Source organism: Cucurbita maxima, unplaced genomic scaffold, assembly GCF_002738345.1.
Source record: "Cucurbita maxima cultivar Rimu unplaced genomic scaffold, Cmax_1.0 Cma_Scf00003, whole genome shotgun sequence".
NCBI classification, from domain to species: Eukaryota; Viridiplantae; Streptophyta; class Magnoliopsida; order Cucurbitales; family Cucurbitaceae; genus Cucurbita; species Cucurbita maxima.
In genome coordinates, this window is record NW_019272019.1 from 2,947,049 (window position 1) to 2,962,115 (window position 15,067).

At 35.7% G+C, this 15,067-nt stretch overlaps 3 protein-coding genes across 4 annotated transcripts; 1 reads left to right on the forward strand and 2 right to left on the reverse strand.

The window, feature by feature from the left end:
• The first annotated feature begins 5,511 nt into the window (after nucleotides 1-5,511).
• Nucleotides 5,512-6,699, forward strand: LOC111476934 (squamosa promoter-binding protein 1-like). The gene is made up of 2 exons (XM_023120812.1): nucleotides 5,512-6,153; nucleotides 6,226-6,699. The coding sequence occupies exons 1-2, from the start codon at nucleotides 5,783-5,785 to the stop codon at nucleotides 6,461-6,463; spliced, it is 609 nt and encodes a 202-aa protein (XP_022976580.1). The 5' UTR covers nucleotides 5,512-5,782; the 3' UTR covers nucleotides 6,464-6,699.
• On the reverse strand, nucleotides 6,567-9,664 carry LOC111476914 (probable protein phosphatase 2C 39). The gene is made up of 5 exons (XM_023120787.1): nucleotides 9,362-9,664; nucleotides 7,598-7,846; nucleotides 7,232-7,508; nucleotides 6,991-7,145; nucleotides 6,567-6,900 (listed from the first exon to the last, which is right to left on the reverse strand). Exons 1-5 carry the CDS (start codon nucleotides 9,392-9,394, stop codon nucleotides 6,763-6,765), a joined length of 852 nt encoding a protein of 283 aa, XP_022976555.1. The 5' UTR covers nucleotides 9,395-9,664; the 3' UTR covers nucleotides 6,567-6,762.
• Nucleotides 9,665-11,501: 1,837 nt separating this feature from the next.
• Nucleotides 11,502-14,761, reverse strand: LOC111476890 (protein RICE SALT SENSITIVE 3). Of its 2 annotated transcripts, XM_023120751.1 has the most exons (7): nucleotides 14,268-14,761; nucleotides 13,923-13,973; nucleotides 13,711-13,839; nucleotides 13,507-13,612; nucleotides 13,334-13,375; nucleotides 13,199-13,255; nucleotides 11,502-12,296 (listed from the first exon to the last, which is right to left on the reverse strand). In XM_023120751.1, exons 1-7 carry the CDS (start codon nucleotides 14,396-14,398, stop codon nucleotides 11,613-11,615), a joined length of 1,200 nt encoding a protein of 399 aa, XP_022976519.1. In that variant the 5' UTR covers nucleotides 14,399-14,761; the 3' UTR covers nucleotides 11,502-11,612. The 2 variants fall into 2 exon arrangements, with proteins under 2 accessions (XP_022976519.1, XP_022976520.1); XM_023120752.1 differs by lacking the exons at nucleotides 13,923-13,973; nucleotides 14,268-14,761 and having other exon boundaries at nucleotides 13,700-13,820.
• Nucleotides 14,762-15,067: the final 306 nt, after the last annotated feature.

The window sequence follows — 15,067 nt, forward strand, 5'->3', positions numbered from 1 at the left end:
TAAAATGCTTAAAAAGTTATCAAGTGATTTATATAACTAAATATACGAAATAAAAAGATATTTATATTTTAGAGTAAATGTAAAAGAAATTAGATTTTGTAAATATTTTTATTAATATAAATAGTTTATCTATCCCTTCAACTTTCTTTTTCTTTTTTTTTTTTTTGTAAAAAAAATTCTTAAATTTTAAAAGTTTTAATTATAATTTTAAAACTTTTAAAAATATAAAAAAATACATTTACCAAAAGAAAAAACTATTATTACTTTATTTTTAAAATACTCAAAAATAAGGATATTAATGAAATTTTTTAATCATTCTTAAAAATTAAACGTATTATAGCGTTGAAACTAACTTTTTTTTTTGTATTTTTTATTAAATTTAAAAGTATTTTTTTATATTTTTAAAAAAATAATCTATATATATATATATATATATATATATATATATATATATATAAAATAATGAAATAAAATTTAAATAAATCCTTAGCCTAGTCTTGATATGGGTGCCAAACATTTTATCTTCTTTTATCTTAATTTCTTAAAAAAAGAAAATTATACAAAATCATTCACTGACTAATAATTAAATACGAAAATAACTGAAAAATAATTAAAATTCATATTTAAAATAATTTTATATTATAGAGCTTTTAGATAAATAATAGCGTTTTTTTTATTGTCTATGCATTATATGAAAACACGTGCTCTTAATAAATGTGATCCACCTATATCACCTAACCACTCGGTCACTTATTTAATTACATAATTTTTTTTAATTATTCTTTTTTATTTATTTTTTATACCTATATATACATATATATAGTTCATAATTATTTGTCTCCAAAATAAAAGAAGAAAATAATGGAATATTTATTGTAATAAAGTCGAGAATCTCTTTTATTCAACGGAAAGATGATTCCATAAATACATATTCAGAACAAACAATCAAATTTAAAAAACTATCTAAATAATTTTCTTCCAAAAATATTATAACACCAAATGAAGATCCGAGACAGAGATTACATACTGTTTTTGATCGGAACTTGAAAGGGAAATCTATTGGAGTAGAAAACAACGATTCAATGGCAATGGCTTTGTGATGAAGATGAATATCATTCTTTCTTCTCTTCCTGGTCCTTGGCTGGTGCTGGTGCCGGTGGCGCCGCCGCTGCTTCCTCCTTTTTGGGTTCCTTTTTGGTCGGATCTTTAGGCTTTGGGTGGCCTGGCTTGGGCTTCATGAAGCAAAAACAAGAACAGCATGGGCACTGGAACAAGAACTTCATTGCTCAGCTCTCCCACTTCTTTCTCTCTCAATTCTACTTCAAACCCTTTTCTCTCCTGTCTTTTTATCTTCCAGGGACAGCACAAAAGAATATTACATCCGTCTTAAAGTTAGGGAATAGAGACTGATGTGTTATCCGTTCGAGCTAGATGTCTTATCCGTTCGAGTTAACCCATGGTTCTTTATAATATAATTTAACCAAAGTTATTCAATCTTTATGGGAAATATGAGGTGGGCTATGCCATGATCTGCCTCATAAACAGATATATAAATATTTCAATTTGTGCGAGTGATGGTTGAATGTCAAAAACTTATCTCGTCACGTTATTTTGCTCCACATTTTTTCGACAAAGTTGGAGCTACCCATGTGGTTGCACATGAACCTAGCTTTCTTGGCCCCATTGTGGTTTCTCCAAAATACTATTTATCAAATTTATTGCAATGTTTGGTCAAGAACACGACTCAAAATCCACTTGTATTATTGATAACATTTAGTATTTTTTTAATCTATAGAATATGATGAGTCAAATTTTTGTTTATATCGTCAATCCTCGTTGATAATAAGTTATAAAAAAGAAAAAACAAAAGAATTTCACTGGTAAAAGGCCATGGTATTCGAACAAAAATAGTATCCAAGCTTTGTAGCTAACCTATACTCCTTTGACCTCTTCAAGTTAACAAGCTACACGTATAGCTCTAAATGAAAGGAAATTAATCGAGACCTCTCGTTAGTAGCGAGATAGAGAGCGGATAATGGTAGATAAGAGTGAATATTTTAATAAATATTTCTACCATTATTAAGATATAGACGTCTTAATCAAATATGTAATTCATACGTTTGTTTTAGACCTTCTTTACAAAAATAATAATAATTTGATTATTGGAGCAATTAATGAAGTTTGATTATTGACTTTGTTACACTTGTTTTATTATTAATAACTGAGATCAAAGATACTGGATTAATTCTCATTTTGACTCGATAATTCTATTAATTAATGCAAGACTGACAAGATAATGTATTAAAAATATTCTCAATTTTTGAATTATGGGCTCCTGCAAGAGGCCCAATTAGTGACGGGCTATTAGCTTGGTTGTTAGAAAAAGCCCAATTAGTAATGGGCTATATAGGCTTCTGGTTAGAAAGAGCCCAATTAGTGAGGCCTATTAGCTTGGTGGTTACGAAGAGCCCAATTAGCGATGGGCTATTTAGCTTGGTGATTAGAAAGGGCCCAATTAGTGATGGGCTACTAGCTTGGTGGTTAAGAAAAGCCCAATTAGTGATGGGCTATTTAGCTTGGTGATTAGAAAGGGCCCAATTAGTGATGGGCTACTAGCTTGGTGGTTAAGAAAAGCCCAACTCGTGCTGGGCTATTAGCTTGTTGTTTGAAAGAGCCCAATTAGTAAAAAAAAAAAAAAAAAAAAAGGAAGGAAATAAAGTTGGAATAATTAATGAAGTTTAATTTGTGGGAATCAAAGTGAGAAAATGATTGGGAGGGGATGGGTGGTTGTTTTAACTATAAACAAAGTTGGTGGAATCTGATACTATGATGTCTTTTGTTGTTGTAAATAATAATAATATAATTGCAAGTGCTTTTCGGAATTTCATTTTTTTTTTAAAAAAATGCTTATTAGCTTGCTTGATCGAGAAGTATCTGATCGAGTTGTTGGATTTGAATGAGGATAAAACATGCTAAAATAACTCGTATCAATATGTGGAGATAGTTTTCACTCGTAAGAAGCAAATAGTGAGTAACGTGACTATATTTGCAGATACGCTGAGAAAGATTGGGACTATTAGCTGTCAAATCTAGATTTTGAAGTCCGGGCTTAATTCATTATAAATGGTATTAGAGCAGTACCCCTCCAGTAAGATGTGATTCAAGGATAAATTAAGGCGGAAACTAGTGGACAAGTGACGCTCATGTAAAGAACGAATATATGAATGAACAAAGATTACATTTAATTGGGAACAACCTGTTGGAAAGGGTGTTATTTATGGGAATATTAAAAATAAATAAAAGGAAAAATTCGATTAAAATGTTTTCTTTTTCTTATGATCCCATCTATGAAATTAAAATCTTCACAATTTCTAGAAAATATATTGGATATATTCTATAAATTTATTTATTTATTTATTTTTCCTTGTGGTATTAATTAATTTATAATTAACTTTACTATTAATTAAATTATTCAATATTTTCATTATGTTTTTCCTTTCTTTTTTCCCCCCACATGTTGATAGGAAGGTTAAATAAAAAAATGAGGAATTTCTTATTTTATTTTTTATATGGAATAGAAAATCAAAATAAATAAAAAGAAAAAAAAACATGGTTTTTTAATATATATATATATATATATATATATTATATATATATATATATCGGTTTTTTCACAAACGTTAATAATAATTGATTATTAATAATTAATTTTAAATTATAAAAAATAAACAAAGATATAGTTATAAATCTTTAATATAATTAAATTTAATTTTGAAAATTATTCATTCAAACAAAAATTTAAAATTTATTTTCAATAAAACTTACAATAATGCAACTTTTTTATTTTAGAATTTATAAAAAAAGGTATAGCAGAACAAAAATATTAAATTTATGAAATTTAAAAATAAAATAAAATAAAATAAAAAATTACGGATCTCTTAGGCTTAGGTTGTGCGGTGGTGCGGCTAGAGGGGTTGTGGTGTGATGCGGCGTGGTCGGAGGCAGACAACAATGGTGGGGCTGGCTGGGTGCGTAGAGACAGGTCGAGGCAGATGGTTTGCTTGTGTGTGGGTTGTCGGTCGTTTGTGGGGCCTTCTTAGGTTCTGGTTCATGCTCTTGAGTTATCATAGTTGGGCTTGGGTGCTGTGGTGGGGTTAATCCTAGTGCTTGTGGAATCACATTCCCTTGCGCAATTCTGATCTTAATCGGTGGTGACCCTAATCTCACTTAGATTTGCTTTACCTAGTTTAGTTTAGTTTAGTTTGGTTCAGTTCGGTTCGGTTTTTCCTCCAGTATTAATATAAGTTCTCATATTAGTTGGACAAAAACGAAATATTGTTATAAGGGTGTAGAAACTTTTACCCTTTTAAAAACTTTGGTAGGAAAATCGAGAGAGAAGACCCAAAGAAACCATATCTGTTAGTGACAATAACAGATAGAGGCGTGAAACCATATCTGTAAGGGTGTGAAACTTCTTACTAATAGAGGCGTTTTAAAAACCTTGAGAGGAAGCTCAAAATGAAGAAGGATAGTTACGGTTGTCTCGTTTGTAGGTTAAAGCATGTCTCAAACCTACCCAGTTCGTTCGGCATATTTGATAGGAAAGAGGACAATATCTGGTAGCGGTGGGTTTGGGTTGTTACAATGTCTCGTTCAGAGGTTAAAGCTTGTCTTAAACCCTACCCAACTTGTTCAACCTATTTAATGGGAACAAAATAGTGTTTTACCTGTATAGCACAATTTCTAATTACTCGGGAAACTTAGATATCGAAAAGTGGAAGCATAATCAATGTCTCTCGGAGATCGAGTTCGAATCTTTAGAAACAAATTTGCAATAAGAACAAAGAAAAAGTCTTTCTCAAACTCAACTTTCAAAAGGGAGGAAGAGATTCTTTGTGTTGCTGAACAAAGAGGACAGAGTTGACAAATTGAAAGAAAAAAGAATTGGAAGAGACAAAAAGAAGAAGAAGAAAGGCAAAAAAAAAAAAATGGGAACTTTATTCTGATTCATTCAAGTGTATAATGGGTTATTACGAGCTTGGTTAGAAAGGGATAGGTTTGGCGATGCCATCTCAAATCCTATGGGGGAAGCGGCGAACACACCCTTTGATGTCATCTTCAGCTACCATCGAATCCCACTTTCATACCCACTTTTCTTTCTCTTTTACTTTCTGGGTAAGTCGATACGAGCAAAGTGTTATGACCATGCTTGTTTAGGACGTGTTGTCTATAGTTACATGTCTATGTCATGCAAAAACTCTGACAGACATGAAATGTCTCAAAATGTATTGTAGGGAGATGAAATAGTCGTCAAATCTCCCTCCGAACTAGGTGTTGTAAGCTCTTTTATCCATGTACTTTCAATGTAAATCATGACTCGAGGCTAAAGACTACGTTGAGATTGTCCACATAATTTGATTTTCGTTTTGATAACGTTTTTGTTGGGTTAGAACCAGTGTCACTGACATATAGTTCAACCGTTAAAGTATTAGCTTTGAGACATGTATTCTCGATCGAGAGGTAATGGATTGTTATCTCTTTAATTATCAGAAGAATTATGCAAATCCTCCTTTCGACATTGTGTCATTCACGACGGTTCGATCATCCAAACTGGCACTCACAAAGTTAGAAACTGTGGTCCTCACCACCTTTTTCTTACCCATCTTTTTCCTTGCAGTCTCATAGTCGCATGATGTAACTTCTAAGTTCCTATATTTTTGCTCCAACCATTTCCACAAGCAGCAGAACCACCACCAACGCCACAGAGCTGCCGGAGTTGGCAATGGAGGCAAAGAGCTACGAAGGCAAGCATAATCTTAAAGATAAGGCGTACAGGGAAGGTGTGGTCGACGATGATTTAGAATACGAGACGGAGGAGGAAGACGTCGGCGGAGGAGGCCATGGTGGTACCAATGCTTGCACTGCATTGGGTTATTACGAGAACGAGAAGAAGAAAAGAGGGACAGCAGTTTCTGGCCGTGGACGATCTGGCGTCGGCGTCTCTTCCCCGAGTTGCCAAGCACACAACTGCACAACAGATTTGAGTGAAGCAAAGAGGTATCACCGCCGCCACAAGGTCTGCGAGTTTCACTCGAAGGCGGCCGTCGTCATGGTCGCAGGAATTCGCCAACGTTTCTGTCAGCAATGCAGCAGGTATATTTCATCCTCTTTAACAATATAAACAAGAACACTAAAGTTAACATTCAACCCTCTCTGTTTTGTTAGGTTCCATGAGTTAACAGAATTCGACGAAGCTAAAAGGAGCTGTCGTCGGAGGCTAGCAGGGCATAACGAACGACGAAGGAAGAACTCGGCCGAGTGTCAAGGAGAAAGCACGAACCGTAAAGGACCAGCCTCGCAGTCTAAGGAAGGCCAATGCAGGCAGCTAATGGAAGATCAAAGAACCAGAATTCAGATGGCTCCTACAGGAAGCTCTGGCTATAAACACCTGCATATCAGATAAAAGAAGACCATGCTCCCTCTCTTCTGTCACTAATGCCATGTTTTCCTTGAAGTTGTCTTAGTTTTCAAATAATGTGGATTGTTTGCTTGTTTTTGCACTAAAATTTAATATGTTGAGCCATAAAACTGATGTTAAAACCAAGCATTTGATATACAGACAGCCATACACTATAATCCACAGCTAAGTTTATTTGGATCCTCCACACATCAAAGACAAAACAGCCAAGTTTGGAACTAGTTCTACATGTTCTTCCATTTTTGAGCTGTTGGGATAAAACCAGAAAGAAATCCATAATGAACTCACAGAAATCTCACAACTATACAAGAAATATCATCTCTGCTCTTCCTCTTGAGGGCCTCTTCTGTCAGGTGTTTGGCAGCTGCTTGAGCGTCTTTCAGATGCCTGATCGACTCTACGGCTTCCTCGTTCGACATAACCTGAAATCGCAGATTAATTAAACTTTTTATCAGATATTAGGCAAAGATATCAGACAATCTACTCTGTCTGCTGCTAGTGTCCACACCAACCTTCCACAATCCGTCGCTTGCTAAGATAACCAATTCGGTCTCGTCATCGATCATCTCCACAACCACGTAAGGCTCTGAACTCAAATGTTTCTTTAAGCTCCTATCACCAAACGCCCTTGCGACCGCCAACTGCCCGTCGACACGTGGAACATCTCCTGGATTTGTTGAGAATATGGATGTTATTATTGGGATTGAGAATGTTTGATTTATATCAGCTTAAGATACTTCACTTGATACTTACCAGGAAAGTTTGAAACGAAACCACCTCTGTCCTCGATGCTTTTTCTTTCAACGCTCGGTTCGTGATCGATTGATAATTGACTGGCTTTACCGTTACGACAGATAACTGCACGGGAGTCCCCCACATTGCCGACTACCAGTTTCTTACAGTCTATCAATATGGCTGTAACAGCAGTTGAACCCCCATGACTAAAATCAACAGCTTTCTCTAAAATGTAAGCATCGGTTTGCTCGTATGCTTTCCTGACTGCGTTCGTTGGGTTCGTCCAGAAATCAGGCTATTTGGACATACAATAAGAGAGAAGTAAATTAACAAACTATGTTAACTATATTCATAATGGATAAAAGAAGGGAACAGCCATTGCACCTCGTTTATGATATTAGCAAATAGATGGGACTGTAAATAATCAGGGATAGAGTTGCTCAAATGGCCATCGAAGATTGCAAATAAACCAAGCTCATGATGATCAACTTGCTTAAACTCTGCAACCACATAATCTTCCATGGCATGGTTCGATTGCCCTTTCACCAAATGATAACCATGCGTGACATGCTTCGACATCTTGCTCTTTCCTTTTCCTGAGTCCGGATCGGACGACCCGAGCCCAACTTTTTCCTGAAACAAATGAATTCATATTCTGTCTGTTGTTACTGCTTGCTACTAAATAAAATCACAGTTCATCCAACTTACACCAATGGCAAGTACTGTATAAATTCTTAGTTTAGAACCCATCTATCAGGTTAAAATTTCTCACTTTTTGGTCTTGAAAGATTTCTGGGTGCAAATTCATGTCCCTCTACTATAAACATGCTCAATCATCTGCAAGAATGACAGTTTATTCACCTGATATAAGCAAATTAGTGCAAGCTATACCCAAGCTCTCTCTAACTTCCTACACGTCTAGAAACCGAACACAAAAATGCAAGGAATAAAGGGGATAACATTCTCATTTTCCTGCATCAAGAAGGTTGTAACAGCCCAAGCCCACCGCTAATAAATATTGTTCGTTTTGGCCCGTTACGTATCACCGTTAACCTCCCTCATGGTTTTAAAATGTGTCTACCAGAGAGAAGTTTTCACACTCTTATAAGAAATGCTTCATTCCTCTCTCCAACCGATATGGGATCTCACAATCCACCCCCATGGGAGCCTAGCGTCCTCGCTAGCACACCGCCCGATGTCTGGCTCTTATACCATTTGTAACAACTCGAGCCTACCACTAGTAGATATCGTCCTTTTGAGTTTTCCCTTTCGAACTCCCTATCAAGGTTTTTAAAACGCGTGTGCTAGGAAGAGGTTTCCACACCCTTATAAGGAATGCTTCATTCTCCTCTCCAACCGAGACTATAACAGCCCAAGCTCACCACTAGCAAATATTATCCGCTTTAGCCCGTTACGTATCGCCGTCAACCTCACGGTTTTAAAACATGTCTACTAGAGAGAGTTTTTCACACCCTTATAAGGAATGTTTCGTTCCCCTGTTCCCCTCAACAACTGATATAAGACCTCACAGAGGCACATATCAATGTCTACTAGGAAGATTTTTTCACTCCCTTATAAGGAATGTTTCATTCCTTCTCCACCAACCGATATAGGACCTCACAAAGGCACATATCAATGTCTAAAGATTTCAATTCTAGAGAAACAATGGGCCATGGCGTACTTAAAGAGTCAAAATGAAAGAAGGAAAACCCATCAACCCATCACTCCAAACTGCTATCTTAACACAAGGAGAGTTCTCTTTACAAAAGCAAACAAAACTATAATATAGATAGTTAACCTACCACTACAAAACTACACAGAAACAAATATTAATCAAGGAGGAAATCTACATATATTAATCAAGGAGGAAGCAACCCAACTCAAATAATTCATATAGAAATACAGGGGAAAAGAACGCAGGCAACCCCAGTTTGTAAAAGTCAGTGACGGTCCACAAATTCAATCTAGCAAAACCATTGACACAAGCAGGCACACAAGAGGATCTCAAAATGCGTAAAGAAATCATCAAGAACTCAAACGAATCACAAAACCCAGAAAGGGAATTGAAACCTAAATCTCAAAATGAGCATAGAAACAAGGAATGAAGCGATAAGAACTAAACCCATTTGAGAACGAACACTACAATACCTTCATCTTGTGGAGAATCTCTTTCCCAGTCATGGGTTTGATGGAGAAAGTGCACCAACGAGTAGAAAATTGCAGAAAACAGGGGGAGAAAACGAAGGAAAGGATGAAAAAAATGCGGTTTATAGAAGAAGAATTAGCAGGGATTAAATGAATCGTCAACGCCACGAGACGAAGCCCGCGTTTCGTGCAATCCCCAAGAGGTGGACGTGTTGGATCAAACGGCTTCTCTTTTGCTTTTTCTTCCCACTTTCGTCCAAATCCAATCTCTCTCTCTATCTTTCACCCTTTTTCCTCTTTCGTCGCTTTCTTTTCTCAATCTCAAAATCCATTCTATTTCCTTTGAACTCCCAAGAACTGTTCTAACCTAAAGTAGCTTCAATTATAGATATGTTCTTCATCTAATTCTTCATTAAAATTATGAAAGTTATTACAAACTAAATTATCAACGATTCAAGAACGTAGCGTGTGGGACCCTTAATATGCATAATCGACAATATATCCAAAAATTTATACAATGAGCTGTATTAAGAAAACACTGATAAATTTAGACGTGTGTCGTATTGAAATTCATTAATAACACGACCAATAAGTATATAAATAAAACCGGTGTTTATAAATTTTTTTATTAATTAAAAATAGTAAAGTAATATTTTTTTCAAATCCAAAAGTGTAATTTCCCACCTTCCATTTTTTTTTATATTTTTTTAAAAAAATGTGAATGAATTATTGGAAGCACTTTAAATTGTTTTTATTAATTTGAAAAAACAATAAATTAGCCATAAAGTAAGTTTTAATTACCATAAAGGAAGTTTTTATTGATTTGATGGAAGCTACGTCATATATGTGCTGTTTTATGGGACAAGACAATTTCCTCTTTTGATTTCCATTATAAAAGTAATAATTAATAATATTTTTTTAAAAAAATAATAATAATTAATTAAAATAAGTCTTGAATCATGGACCAATACATTTTTTAAAGGACGGTCCGTATATAAAATCTAATGAATAAATGAGTTGGTCCATGTTCAACCAAATTAAGCTTTTAATTCTAGACTGAGCTCGATTTAAGCGTGCGTGGGAACTTGGGCTAGCTTTTGGGTTTCGAATCTGTTGATTAAGTTGACACGCTACTATGAGTTCATTAAATGACATAGGGCGAACCTTTATCGTGATAAACGAATCCTAGAGAATATGAATGTACCCGTCATTTGGAGCCAAACTTAGGCACTTTTGTTTACGTAAGTAATCCAAATTTATAAAAGTTAGAGTTATAATTTTTGATAAGTGTATTATTATTATTATTTAAATAACCTATGATTGAGTGCGTAAGAATATTATTATTATTTTAAAATAAAGTTTGTTGTTTTTAAATAACTTATGGTCCAGTTGTAAAGTTCGAATGTGACATTTTATTTTATTTTATGTCTACTAGATGAGTTTAGATAGGTTTTATGCTCGGTCTAAAACTCGACTTGTTAAAGTATATACTCTCAACTAGAAGATCAAAGGTTCGATCTCTATTTCACATGTTGTATATAACACTCGAGTAAAGAGTACATGAATGAATCATAATCCACATATAAATGAGAGCAATTATGAGGATACGAGGACTAAAAAGCGTATAAGATAATAAACTTCTTGCCTCCACTGTCGCACCACACTCCATCATTTATATCACTATCTTCTCACTGAACGCTCCCGATCGTTCCACGTGTCCCCCTTTCTATCCTCATTATCGTACTGGATTCTAACCCTTCTAACATATAACATACAAATCATGTGTAGAATGAAATTCACGCAGACCAAGAACACAGAAGAAAAAATTAATTCACGAATTTACCCTTCAACTTTTTTCCTATTAGATAATAGGGTTAGGATGTCCCGCCCCAATTCCTCGCCTCACCTCACTTAATATAAATATATTTTTTTTACTATATTAAAAATATAATTACAAAATGAAATTTTTTAATAAAGATTATATTAAAAATGCAAATCTTAAAATAATTATATGAGAAAAAAATTATTTATTATTATTATTATTTTTTTTTACATCTTAGGATATATATGTTTGTCGGTTATTCCATAGTTTTCGTTTTATTGAACGGTCGTGTTTCGTTGACTTTCAAGTTTAGTCCATAAATTGTGAGAAAGGCATATATATAGAAGAAACTACAAAGAACAGAACATCCAAATCCATGAACAAACTAACTGAAATTAAAGGCAATACAGAAACCACAAAGCTTTCCCATCTTCACTCCAAATACGTCTCCATCACATCCGAGTACATGCTCGCCTGCTCCGAGTTTCGGTATTCAACCAATTGATGTGGATGATGGTCGAGGGAAGTTGAAGACGACGACGACGAAGCCATTCTTGCAGGCAAGGTAAAGCTTCTCTTGAACTTGTTTTCCATCTTCCTACTATTCTCAGATTGGCTATCTAGGCTCAAGAACTCGTTCGAGTTACCTCCATTCGGGTGGTGAGTTTGATCAGGTTTGGTTCCTAAGCTCTCTGGGTTGAACAGAAGCTTGGCATCATCAGCACGTCCTGTGAGGGCATTGAACAAAGACAACCCGTTTGGCCATTTGATATCATTGTCGTGATCACCCATCACGTCTTCCATTCGAGCTTCGGACGAATGCGGTAACAGAAACATGTGTGTCTCGTCTTTCGACTGCGGGAAACCGAGCCTATTGGAGGCGTGGAAGTTGGGTGAAGGAAGGAGGGATGTTGGAGGAGATGGGATTGGCCTTTGTGCCCAATTGAGGAGGCTGGGAGGTGGGTGAATGGGAATGGAAGCTTGCTTGGAAGCCATTGGAGAAGAGGATGAGTTTCTATTTGAAGAAAAGAGTTGAGTCAAATAATAACCAGATTGGTACCCAAGTGATTCAAAAGTATGCCTCATTCTCAGCACAAAATGCAGATCTTCTGGTATCTGAATACAAATATAAACAATCAATTTTCCTCGAGGATTGGTATCTAATCTAAGCTCAACGCTATCTCATACGTGCACGAATGGATATTAACACGATATCTGAAGATATATATAAACAATCAATTTTCCTCAAGGATTGGTATCTAATCTAAGCTCAGCGCTATCTCATACGTGCACGGACGGATATTAACACGATATCTAAATACAAATATGAACAATCAATTTTCCTCAACGATTGGCATCAACTCATATCTAATCTAAGCACAACACTAGCTCGTTCGTGCACGAATGGATATTAACACGATATCAGAATGCAAATATAAACAATCAATTTTCCTCGAGGATTGGCATGAACCCATATCTAATCTAAGCGACGCTATCTCATACGTGCACGAACGGATATCAACACGATATCTGAATGCAAATATAAACAATCAATTTTCCTCAAGAATTGGCATGAACTCATATCTAATATAAGCTCAATGCCATCTCATACGTGCACGAATGGATATCAACACGATATCTGAATGCAAACATAAACTCAATTTTGCTCAAGAATTGGCATGAACTCATATCTAATATAAGCTCAATGCTATCTCGTTCGTGCATGAATGGATATTAACACGATATTTGAATACAAATATAAACAATCAATTTTCCTCAAGGATTGGCATGAACTCAAATCTAATCTAAGCTCAATGCTATCTCAAACATGCACGAACGGATATTAACATGATATTTGAATGCAAATATAAACAATCAATTTTCCTCAAGAATTGGCATGAACTCATATCTAATCTAAGCTCGATGCTATCTATATGTGCATGAATGGATATTAACACGATGAATGACAGCAACCAAACAATAAAAGGCATGGAGGAAATAAGGAAAAAGGAACTAACAATCTTGCAGGAACCAAGTTGAAGGAGGCCATGTCCAGCTTGAATAACAGCAATGGTCTGATTCAAACAGAGCAGAATAATCAAAAGGGAAAACAAGAACAGGTAAAACACCATTAAGATTAGCCAAAAACTCACCTGAATTCCTGAATCAAATTGATCAGTCCACTCAGGAGGAAGCTGCAAGATATCAATCAAGGAAAACAAAGACAAACCCATCAAGTTTTGATATCAATGATGAAGAACAAATCAAAATGGATATCAAAAACTCATAACAAACAAGCTTTGTGCGATCTTTTTTTTGTCCATACAGCATCAAATGAACTTTGCCAGTAATTTGAAATGTTTGGCTCGCATTCTGTGGGTTCTTTGAACACCCATTTATGGCACTTATCTGATGCAACTTTCCCCATCAGCCTGTTCGAATCAATCCAATCAGAAAACAAGAACATGAACACAAAAAGCCTATAGAGAGATGAAAACAAAGCAAAAACAAACACCTACCCAGTACCCACCCTTCTCCATAATTATATAGCTGAATCGACATCTTGCTGAAGGCTTTTCTAACAGGATCATCCCCATCAATCTCCTCCAAGCACTCTGAAACTCTCCCTCGGCAAAACCCATCTTCCCACATTAACATCCTTCACAAAATTCAGTGCAAATTTCCCCTCAATTCATTGAGTTGTGAACAAAAATAAAGTAAGGGTTAGTGGTTAGAACTTACAAGCTGCCATTGTCGTCCCCAACTTTGCATCCATTCCCTCCTCTGATTCTTCTGTGGAGATTTGAAAAGAACCCATTACACAAAAATGGCTCAAAAACAAGAAATGAAAGGAACCCATTACAGAAAATGACTCAAAAACAAGAAATGAAAAGACCCCATTACACAAAAATGGCTCAAAACCAAGAAATGAAAGGAACCCATTACACAAAAATGGCTCAAAAACAAGAAATGAAAAGAACCCATTACACAAAATGGCTCAAAAACAAGAAATGAAAGGAACCCATTACACAAAAATGAATCAAAAACAAGAAATGGGGAAGGGAAAAGAGAAGGGAAGGAACATACGGACGAGGGCGGATTGTCCAGAAAACAGAGTAAGTCCAGTCTGAATTGAGGCAGACGGTTCTAAGGGCCTCGTGAAGGGCCATCATCCCAACAGCTTCTTTACTCCTGTCTGAACCTCCTGACCCCACCATCTCTGGCCCTTACTTCTTTCTCTTTTACCTTTCTTTCGCTTACAAATTACACTCAACTACACCCCTCTGGGTTTTGGGGTTGTTGAGAGGTTCCCCGGCGTTGTTTTCGCCGCACAAAAACTAGACGGCTCCTCCTTCATTCATTGATGTCGAGTTTTGAGGTCTTCTTCTTCCTTCTTCTCTTCTTTTGTTTGTCCCAAATAAGCAGGTTTTGTAAGCTCTAGCACACAAGGGAGTGGAGAGGTGGGGGGAAAAAAACAAAGAAAAGAAGAGAGAAAGGAAAAGGGATTTGGGTTGGTCCTTGTATGAATGTAACTAAACTATGTAAAATAGTAGTGGGGCAGCTTTTTCCTCTTTTGAAGCACACCTCACTCCCTCTCTCGAAACCATTACAGAGATTGTTGTGAATTGTGGCAAGGAAGAAAGGTGGAATCTTCGTCTGTATTGTTCCTTTATTAGATGATAACGATTCTCCATAATCGTACGATATTATATCTTTAATCGAGGCTTGATTACTTTTCTTTTCGAGTCTTAGTCATTTTTTATTATGTCTTCGAGTAGTCTCGACTCCCTTCTATTTTGAAGTCTTTTGTCCAACATTTGAGAATTATATTAATAGCCCTGAGTTTATGGCATGACTCTGATACCATGTTAGATAAATACGACTCC

What these genes read in the sequence shown, in the direction of transcription:
- LOC111476934 (XM_023120812.1), top strand. Translation starts at nt 5,783, where the DNA reads ATGGAGGCAAAGAGCTACGAAGGCAAGCATAATCTTAAAGATAAGGCG. An exon ending in TTCTGTCAGCAATGCAGCAG is followed by an intron (nt 6,154 to 6,225) that starts GTATATTTCATC and finishes CTGTTTTGTTAG; the next exon opens with GTTCCATGAGTTAACAGAAT.
- LOC111476890 (XM_023120751.1), bottom strand. Translation starts at nt 14,398, where the DNA reads ATGGTGGGGTCAGGAGGTTCAGACAGGAGTAAAGAAGCTGTTGGGATG. An exon ending in GGGGACGACAATGGCAGCTT is followed by an intron (nt 13,840 to 13,922) that starts GTAAGTTCTAAC and finishes AATTTTGTGAAG; the next exon opens with GATGTTAATGTGGGAAGATG. An exon ending in AACTTGGTTCCTGCAAGATT is followed by an intron (nt 12,297 to 13,198) that starts GTTAGTTCCTTT and finishes ATTTGTATTCAG; the next exon opens with ATACCAGAAGATCTGCATTT.
- LOC111476914 (XM_023120787.1), bottom strand. Translation starts at nt 9,394, where the DNA reads ATGACTGGGAAAGAGATTCTCCACAAGATGAAG. An exon ending in AGATTCTCCACAAGATGAAG is followed by an intron (nt 7,847 to 9,361) that starts GTATTGTAGTGT and finishes CATTTGTTTCAG; the next exon opens with GAAAAAGTTGGGCTCGGGTC. An exon ending in TTGCTAATATCATAAACGAG is followed by an intron (nt 7,509 to 7,597) that starts GTGCAATGGCTG and finishes ATGTCCAAATAG; the next exon opens with CCTGATTTCTGGACGAACCC.